Raw genomic sequence first — 9,903 nt, 5'->3', positions numbered from 1 at the left:
CTATAAAGAGATCGAATTAGGAACACTGTAGGTACTCTGAAGAAGAAAATCTTTGCAACAAATACAAAAACTACTCAACTGAGGGAATTTACATGTTTACTCAAAATAAATGTATTCAACCAAACCCACTAACACTACACCGAGCTGTACCTTTAAGTAAAACATACAAAATATTCCTCTGGAATCAAGAGGGGTAGAAAGAAACACAAAAGGACTGAAGTACTTAAAAAAAATACTTAAATAAGAGTTTATAAAAACTTATTTCTCAGATATTTGTATTTTTACAAAGCTACAGTACACTCTGTATTATAAAGACTTTTGTTGTTCTTGGATATGTGAAGAAATTGTTCTCTTAAACCATAATTTAAAGGTTGGACATTCACTAGTAAACTGAGTACCTCTGCCACAACTTCCAGAAGTCATTCAACCAAATAATCCTTTCATCAGGTTACACCACTGCTCTTTGATTTGATTTGAATGCGGTCTGCAGGTGTGTCACGTGGCCGTGTGATCAGCCTCATGCAACCCAGCGTCTCCCAATAAGTAAGAATGCTGCTGAGGCAAAGTTCAGCAGATACAGCGTGAGAGCCGTTTCTGGACTGTGATCAAATCACTGTGAGATTCCAAGGCGCGCAGAGTCTTTGATTTAAATGTAGACCTCCAGAAATGACTGACTAGTCGTTCAAAGAGCAACACTTAAGTTACAGAAGACAGGAGACATTTTCAGGCATTGATGATTTTGAAAAGTGTAATTTGTAAGGTTAGAAAATGATGTCTTTTAGTAAAACATTTACATACAATAAATATACATTTCAAATTCATCTCTTTGATCTCTTTGTAGAAATGTTTTCACTAAGCAAACTACTCATGTATGCTAAAGCACTTTTTTTATTTACAAATGCACTGTGAATGTCCTTTTATACTCATCAGACTATGAGAAGGAATTTGCCCATTGTACGTATACCCCCAGATGAGTGATTTATACTCATTACATCAATATATGTTATTGGCATTGCTAACAAAAACCTCTGAACAACAACTATTTGACCTCTTAAGACGTGTTTGAAAACACTGACATTGGACCTTTGAACCTCTAGACCTGATAACTTAACAAAAAGAAGAAAAAAAAAAAAACTCTTAGATAAATACTCCATTTCTGCTTGATTAACACTACCATACAGCTTCAGCACATCTTTGTCTAAAATGAGAGATTTAAAAAAAGTCCTGAGTGAAAAGCAGAGAGAGGCCACTATTGCACAACAAATATTCACACAGCTTTTCAGACGAGGCTTTCTGCATGAGCTGCCCATGCTTTGGCAACAGAGCGACCAAATGTGCTCACTGCTGCTCTGACAAGCTCACACAGCATCTCTAATTAGCAGTAAAGCTCCCGTCTGCGCAGACAAACAGAGAGCCGTCTTCTTTTAAGTCTCTTCGAGGAGCTTCTGGAGATTTCTTTGAATCTAGGGTGAAAGAAAAATGTAATAGGAGCATAAAAATGCACAGCATAAAGCAAAACTACCAATTAAACAATGCCAGTGACCTATCAACTGCAAAAAAGTGCCAGAGCAAGTCACTGAGCCCAGCAAAAACTTTAGTTACTGAAGTCACAATTAAGTCGAATTTGATATTTCAGTTTTATTTCAGGGAACTCTCCCATTATTAGATGTTCCCTACAGTACCCACCAGTATCTGACCCAATAATGACGAAAAGTGGTTTTCTTAGCAGCGTTCTAGTGTTCTGAAAACATATAAACACTTTGATGACTCATCATGCTTAAAGGTGTGTGCTTAAAGGGGAACTCTGGTATTTTTAAACCTAGACCTTATTTCTGGCATGAAATACGTTTATCTACTCACCGAGAACAGTTTGGCGAAAGTCGGCGTCCTTCGGAAGCTATTTAGATAACTCGCCATCCATATAACGGAGTGAACGGGGCTTAGACGATGCAGTTCTCTAAATAAGGCATTATCTGTCTTTATTTCACCAATACTTTAAGACGAATGAATGAATGAACGCGTACTATAGCTCTGTTAGCTCATAGGTGCTGTTATGTGGCTACTTTCAGCTATAGGAGAGCTAACGGAGTTCCCCTTTAATGAAATGCTTTGCAGAATTTCCAATGGGCGGAGCCTGATCAGGCCACTGGAGAGGTCCAATCAAGATGGAAGGCCTTTTAACTTGTGCTTTTACAGAAAACATATAAATAAATACTGTCTGTTGAGGCAGATAGCAATAGGGCTGTCTCTGATCTAAATCAGTATTGTATTTATAAATTGGACTGATATAAACTGGCCTTTTATTGGCAACAACAACTTAAAGGTGCAGATCCCTCTACTGAAGAAGTATGACGTTAAAACACTGTGATACTGCTGACACGTGGAAGCTTTATTTCATCTGCAGCAGCAAACACAAAACACTTTCATGTTGTTCTGTTTAAACTTCAGCTCATCTGAACACTTTAACTATTTTAACTCTCAGCCAACAGCACGTCTATTATTCTGGCTCAGATAACTTGAAACAAAGTGTGTCTTTAGAAAGAGATCAGGCACAAGGTCACAAGGGCTCCAGTACGGCCTCAAATATAGTATCTTTTAGTAAATTGAGGATCTTTAACTTGATGTGTGCGGATCAGATGATGTGGCTCCAGAGTTACCATAGTACAGCAGAGAAAAAATCTAATCTTTACCCAGCTATCTTATAATGTGAACATCTAGTGTGGGAAAAGTATCAGTGTGTTACATAAATCTCGAACCTTTGACCTTCAGAAAATTGTCTTTCTGGGCCTCCCTGGTTTCTTCTCTGCCAAGCGCTGTGTTTTATTAAAAGTTTTGTTCTGGATCACTCTACATAATGTAGAATTTTCCTAAAAGTTCTAAAATTTCCACAACATGTCTGGCACATTGTTTCTCGTTGGTTTATTTTGGAAATAAAACCAAAAGATATTTTTAGAATGTCAAGAATGAGTCAATTTCTATGGATTCGGTTAAAAAAAAAAACAACTGTATTATCATTAAGCTAAAAATGGGACGATGAACCATCACAATATTATTAATGATTGATATTTTTTGTTCTGTGGACTTTCTGGTACGCCTCCCTTGTTTTATAATTTTGTTTAGAATATGTATTCCTAGTACTTTTTTCTTGTTTTTAACTGAACTGTATTTTTCTGTTTATAAAAATGCTATATAATGGAAACTGTAAATAAAATACAATAAAAACTGTAGTTTTACGATGAGTCAGATGCAGAACTACATCTATGGGATGAAGCATTGGCGGCTACTTGTGCTCTTTTTTATTAAACAAACAAACAACCTTAGGCCAGCTGTTTTCCTCTTGTTCACAGTCTTTATGCATAGTGAAGTCAACCTGCAGCTGTGCTGTTGGTTCATATTTATTGCAAACGCATGAAAGTATTTCTGCTTTACATGTGGGTCATGCTCACCCTGTCTGACCTATCACTCTGATTTAGGGGAACAAGGAGTCACATGAATATGTAATAGCAGCTTTCCAAAAACTGGACTTTTACTTTGGAATAATTTGAAATGTTTAGTTTTCAAGTCTGTAAACAGAAATAAGTTTCCTGAAACTGCCATACTCCTAACTTTGGGATCTCCCACTTTCTCAGTATGCTTTCCTTAATGCAAGCCAACATTTTGATACCATATCATACAACAATTGCAGTTAGTCCAGTGACTATATTAATAGTGTAGCCCATTGACCAACCAAACAAACCTTCTCTAGCTTGAACAGATTGGTAGACAGTTCCCCGTAGATCTCCGCGTTCACTTCATCTTGCGACTTTTGGCTACCAATATTTCTGCAACGTGATTTATACAGAAAAATTAAATTAATAATCAGTGACAATGCACTACCTAATAAAGAATAAGAGGATATGTGTGAATTAAATGTATGGCTCTTGCTCTTACTCGTTACGAATGTGTTCTCCCATTGACAACATGGAGTTCAAACGGTGCTCAAGAGCCACAATCTTGAACGCCATGTAACAGGAGGACAAGACAAGAACGCCGACTCTGTTAAGACACAAACACAGCAACATATGGACATTCAAATCCTCACCATACAGGACAATTGCTAACACACCCAAGTAATGCAAATAAATGTTTCAGAGACTGCAATTTCCTCGTCACACCACTTCAGCTTCTCATGTTCCACACAATGCTAGGTGACTCACAAAAACAGATAGATGAGAAGTATGACGTGCAAGGACTTTGGCTGTGAAGTTCTGTCTTTCTGTGCGGGTCCACGGTTGGCTGAGCCTACCAAAAAAAAAAAAAAAAGTAAGGCAAAGCAGGTGAGCCACACTACAGATGATTTTTTTTTTTAATGTTTTTCTTTTAAGAAAAAATGTTTGAAGAGAGTTAGCATAGATTAGCCCCACTGCTATTAACTCCCCCTGAAAAGCTCAGTAATTAGACTTAGACTTAGACTCAACTTTATTTATCCCTTGGGATGACTTGCAATTACATGCAATGATTTACAGGCAGTTGTATTTGCCAAAATGTGGAACTACTCCTTTAAATTCACCTCCTTGCTGAGAGTCATAGTGCTCTTTCATTGAAACCAAACATCCATAGCAACCATTTCAACTGAAAAATAGTTATTTCATCACAAATAAATAAAAAAATAATAAGCAAAATGCTAAACTATGCTTTTAAATACACCATAAACAGGTCAGTGGTTGTTTTTTATATATATATATATATAACTGATACCTCAACTGCCCATGAAACTCAAGACTACAGAGGCATAACAAAGCTTCCTTTTTTCCTCAGAATGCTTTAGTATTTTAGTACCGTTCTTGAGGGCGGTTCCATGTTTTTGGCTCGAGGTCTGGAGGTGAATGTCTGCATGGACTGAAACCTCTCTGCTCTTCGTGGCGCTAAGAAACGAGTCTGGGAGTCGAGTGAAGTCTGTTTAAATAAACAGAAAGAAGCAGTGACTCTAGTTGCTGGTGAGCTTGAGTAAATATTAACACAGTCACAAGAAACTTTACAAATCCACAAATGCAATTGGTCAATAAGATATGAGAAAGCAGGATTAAAGGTTTTGACTGACATAAACATTAAGCTGAAGCTTTGTTTTAATCAAAAGGATTATCACAAAAAACAAAACCTCCCACGATCAAATGTCACTTGGCTTTACTCTAGAGAAAAAGTATGAGACTGTATGAGCCACAGTGACATCTGACACACAAAAAAAAGCGACTATACAAATCTAAACATTGGGTATTGCAGACAGTGACAAGTCCACAGTCTTTTTGAATGGGAAAAGGACACACACCACTTATTTTGTCATAATCTGGAGTCTGAGACCCAGAGCTGCTGCTCTCCATTATGTCCTGCCGTCTACGCTGCACGACTCCAGCAAAGTCAGAGAAATCTCCAGAAAAGTCCTGCAGCACATGTACAAAAGTATACAATGGAAACCACATACAGAGTGGGTGCTACATTACACGAGAGCAAAGCACTTCTATAGATCTTTCATCACAGTGAAGAATGTACAGTGAATACATCCTGTGCAAAACATCCCAGAAAATGGACGGACAGACCCCTGACTGACCAGAGGAAGCGACGACGGGCAGCTAGCTCTGAAGCTGGTTTCACAGGAGGAAGTAACAGGGCTGCTACAAGTCTTCTCCACCTGCAATGACAACATACACATTTTCATATGAAGAATAGAAAATATTTTTTTTTCTAACTTCTGCTGTGATATATATATTTGCCCCCCTTTAGCAGCTGTGGATATTAGCTAGCTGCTACTGTTGCGTTTCTTCTGCCCCTTTAGCTGCTTTGTTAATCAGTTAGCTGTTACTTTTATGTTTTTTGGTGTTGACATGTCATGTACGGTGAATTTTAAAGAGACAAAGAACAGAGATCATTTTTATGCTAAACTTACTGTCTGCTGGGGTCAACTTTATAATCATTACACAAACTTGAGCGTGACTTGAAGCAGCAAACAGATAACTATCTAAGCGCCCAACAGCTTGTGTTTCTTAGCCATACAGATTATCCTTTTAGGTCAATAAACTGAAGTCACGCTTTTTTGCCTCCACTAACTCCTGAGGACAATATTTGGCCCTTTAGAGGCTAAATGCTACACTAAGGTCATTAGCTAGTTGCTGCTTCAGTCGTTTGGTGCTTGGCATGTCACATTATCTATATAGTTAAATGGTGTAGTTGCTCATAAGCAGAGGTTGCTGTTGAATAGTCTTACTCACTTAGCAAAATCACTAGCAAGTAAGTGACAGCTATGTTAAGTCAAGTTCTCTAAATGCTAATAAAAGGCATTTAAAAGGTTCCGTTCTTATGTCCATTAGCACAGGATACACTGGACCACTGTATGGAGGGAAATTATTCAATTCAGTCTCGTAGATCTTTGAAGTTGAAACATTTTATGTGATTCACTGACTTCATGTCTGGTTTGCATAAAGTTGATTGTTTTCATACAACTGTACTGCGATCCATAATTTTACAAAATAGGAACTGACAGACAGTGTTGAGTGTGAACAACCCCTCTAAGTGTGACACCTTTTGTGCCTTGAAATGGAACTCATCATCTTTTAATTACAGTATTGGAAATTCTGTACATGAATTGTACACTCTAAGTGACTATTGCACTTTTTGAGTCCTTGCAAAACAAACCAAGCTTCTTCAGCAACATTCTTCAATGCTTAGCATAATAAACTTAACTGTCTGAGAACCCTGGTTTCCATGTCATAAGTTTTAATTAACTCTCCTTCTTATCTTTCCTCATTATGAAGACACAGTGAGGTTGAGGAAAAGTGTTTGAAAGAAGACAATATGGTCGGATGTAATTTTCTAACTTACATGTGCTGTCTCTCTTTATAGTAATCTAAAAGTTTCCAATAGCTTTTTATTGAATAATCAAACATTTATATATAAGTCTTTTCTTTATTGTGGATAATATGTACACGAACATTGGATGTCTGTGTTTAACCTGTATGGATCCCAGATTTTGTAGAAAACAAAAGGTTTTCTATTTCTCAGCCTCTTAAGAAACCAGAAACATTAAATATAAACCATTTTAGAGGTTAAACCTTCAACTTTTATTGTAAATAACTTAATAATGTGTGTACGACTCCAGCTTTAAAAGGAAAAATGACACATATGTTGTTCAAGGTCCCAATGGGTCAATCTAAGCATTATACTGACATCCTCAATGAGAGATATATATCATCCTGAGCTCCAATATAAAAAATACTATATATATCCAGTCATACAAAGCTCCATTACATGGGAAGCTGGAACCTACAGATGTTTAATATACCCATCCAAAGATGCTGAATAGTTATGTTAGTTGACTAACTGATTGACTAAGAACTGCCTCATAATTGTAGGATCTGGTTTACCTCCAGATGAAGACAGATGGATTTCAAAAGTTTGAAGGTGGTGTTTCGAGAGAGGAACGACGCAAACACATGCTGGAAAAGAGACATTTAGAGTAACTTTCTTGTTCATATCATAAGTCCAATGTTGTTTGTGTCTTCAGTTTTCATCACCTGATGATTTGTAGTTTCAATCACGAGGGCGTTTGGCACCAATAACGCAGTTTTGGTTTTTTTGATGAATTTCACAGACATCACTGGGATTGAAATCTGAGCGATGAGAAAATACTCATTAACAAGCAGCTAATCACCACCTTAGAATTCAAGTAATTCATTATTACAGTTATCAGTGGCACACCTTGGTATCTCTGCCAAAGACTTTGGAGTGGAAGCAGATCCAGTTATCAGAGACGAACATTTTCCCCTGATATAACATGTCTCTCTGCAGGGCGCAGGTGTAACCTGATGGTAGAAACATATTCATTTAATAAAATAAACATTAGTTTGGCTCTCATGTGAAAGGAAAATCTGAAACTCACTTTGTTTGAGTAACTCATCTTTGCTGACTTCCTTGAATAACTTGTGATAATGGGCGTTCGTCTTTGATATCTGAAAACAACATTTTTTTTTATTCAGAAACTGCAAAAACATGTAAAGTATTTGGATGAGATTCTGTATAATTTGTCAGAACAAATCCCTACATGGTTGGGTTGCGATTTCTTCCTGTCAAACTTCGATTCAATATCACTTAGACTCAGCATTGGTGAAAGTTGCTCCACAGGTTTTAGTCTGTCAAATAAAAGGTCAGCGTTTATGGTTACATAGCCTGGTAACACCTGAGCAGGACAGGTAAGACACACAGCTGCAGCAGAAGAGCTATATTTAAAGCATGATAACTGAAACAACATACGAGCAGTCAAAAAATGTTTTTCTGCTTGTTGTCACCTGCTATTATGTGAAAGCTGCTTACATTGCAACAATGAAACCTGTAAACAGCACTTTGGTCATGCAGGAAAACAGCAGGACAGCGGAAGAAATACGGTTGATTTCAGCCAATTTTAGCAAATTGCATGATTTTTTTTTTTTTCAGAAAACATCTGCTATGTGTGAGCTAACTTTAGTTTTAGCATCCACTAATCCATAAAAGATAAACACGTGTTGCAGTTTGTAAAGCAAACAACGTATTTTCTCCCATAAAAACAACAAAATGTCAGAAAATTCAATTGTTCTTGTTCTCTCCTTCAAAAACTCAGACTTTCATTTTATAATAAACAACAGCGGGGAAGATGCATTGGAGAAGATGAAGCCTGCTTAATCATCTACTCCACAACAAGATTTTACTGCCGCAATTCTTTTAGGTTAAAGTAAATTTAGCCTTTATAAGGATGTATGCAGTTTTAATTAAAGGTTGATTATGTATTTGTAAGCATTTAATGCTGTATTTGTTTGCAACTACACTTATGACTGCAGGTTGATGAACTAAAAAACTAACAGAAAATGGGGAACAATAACATTAATAAGCACTTGGTAATAACACTATAACAACATCATAGTGCATAATTAACCATAAAACAGTTTATAGAGGTACAAAAAGAGCTTCCATATAGAAAGTAATATAGATTACCTCATGCCAGCTGGTTTCTTCCTGCTCTCTAAGGGGTCTGACTCTGTGTCCAGTGGGAGCCGGAGGTCTGCAGGTGTCCGTCCACGCCTCCTCTGTCTCCTCTCACCTCCATTGTCCACCTCAGACCTGGACACAGGAAACAAAGTGGTAGGATGTCAAAGGTGTGACGGGGTGTTACATTACGCTTTGCATGCAGTCTGTACACCTCCTGTCATACTTCACCTGCTGCGGGTTTTCACTTGCTTCTTTGCCATACGGCTTTTACAAGTTGTTGTTTTAATGGGTAATTTAACATCTGGCCGTGGGGCAAAAGAGAAAAGGCCTTCTGGCTGATGTTGATTCATGTGCATGGAAATGGGCTCTAGAGTGCAGCAAAAAGGGGAAGATAAATCTGACAGTAATGCATAAAGTAGCCAAAGCATACTATCAACTACCCTTAAAGGTTTCATGACTAGTTTTGTCATGTCTAATTTTTTAAATGCAAATGAACCCAGTCTGACCCGTGCCATGTCCATGCCGCTTAGATCAATTTAAAGTCACCACATCCCTGTAATTCAAATTTACTTGAAGCAGGATGTATATGCAAATAGACGCCATCCATCAAGTCTGAATCGTCTCCAGATCAGCTGAAATGCAAAAGGCGGCCTTGCCCTCAGCCTGCATCTCATCCAGACTTACATCGAGCTTTTCCCACGGGAGTCCATGCAGAGAAGTTGTTCTGGGCTGGATAACGGGGTCAGAGGCGCGTCCGCCTGCTCGGTCATCAGCACCATGTCTTAAGTTTCATATCTCGCTCGTATCCGCCATCGGTTTGGCCCTTTAGACCTCATAGAGCAGAGAAGCTTCAGGAAGTCTTGAAAGTTTTTTGTTTGGGACGATCGCTCGATGGACCGAGAAGCCCGATAGAGG

General features: G+C 37.9%; 1 protein-coding gene across 3 annotated transcripts; it reads right to left on the bottom strand.

Annotated features, from left to right (window-relative positions):
• Positions 1-297: 297 nt before the first annotated feature.
• On the bottom strand, positions 298-9,903 carry LOC140277058 (GRAM domain-containing protein 2B-like). 3 transcript variants are annotated; one of them, XM_072371943.1, is made up of 15 exons: positions 9,673-9,759; positions 9,217-9,355; positions 8,995-9,120; positions 8,072-8,159; positions 7,910-7,979; positions 7,729-7,832; positions 7,545-7,640; positions 7,395-7,466; positions 5,585-5,665; positions 5,306-5,417; positions 4,819-4,935; positions 4,197-4,281; positions 3,931-4,035; positions 3,737-3,821; positions 298-1,463 (listed from the first exon to the last, which is right to left on the bottom strand). In XM_072371943.1, exons 2-15 carry the CDS (start codon positions 9,342-9,344, stop codon positions 1,425-1,427), a joined length of 1,308 nt encoding a protein of 435 aa, XP_072228044.1. In that variant the 5' UTR covers positions 9,345-9,355; positions 9,673-9,759; the 3' UTR covers positions 298-1,424. The 3 variants fall into 3 exon arrangements, with proteins under 3 accessions (XP_072228044.1, XP_072228043.1, XP_072228045.1); XM_072371942.1 differs by lacking the exon at positions 9,673-9,759 and adding an exon at positions 9,559-9,641; XM_072371944.1 differs by lacking the exon at positions 9,217-9,355 and having other exon boundaries at positions 9,673-9,903.

This window comes from Leuresthes tenuis, unplaced genomic scaffold (genome assembly GCF_036924035.1).
Source record: "Leuresthes tenuis unplaced genomic scaffold, fLeuTen1.0.hap1 SCAF_19, whole genome shotgun sequence".
NCBI lineage: Eukaryota > Metazoa > Chordata > Actinopteri > Atheriniformes > Atherinopsidae > Leuresthes > Leuresthes tenuis.
The sequence above is the reverse complement of the archived record's forward strand: the minus strand, read 5'-3'. Positions and strand labels throughout refer to the sequence as shown.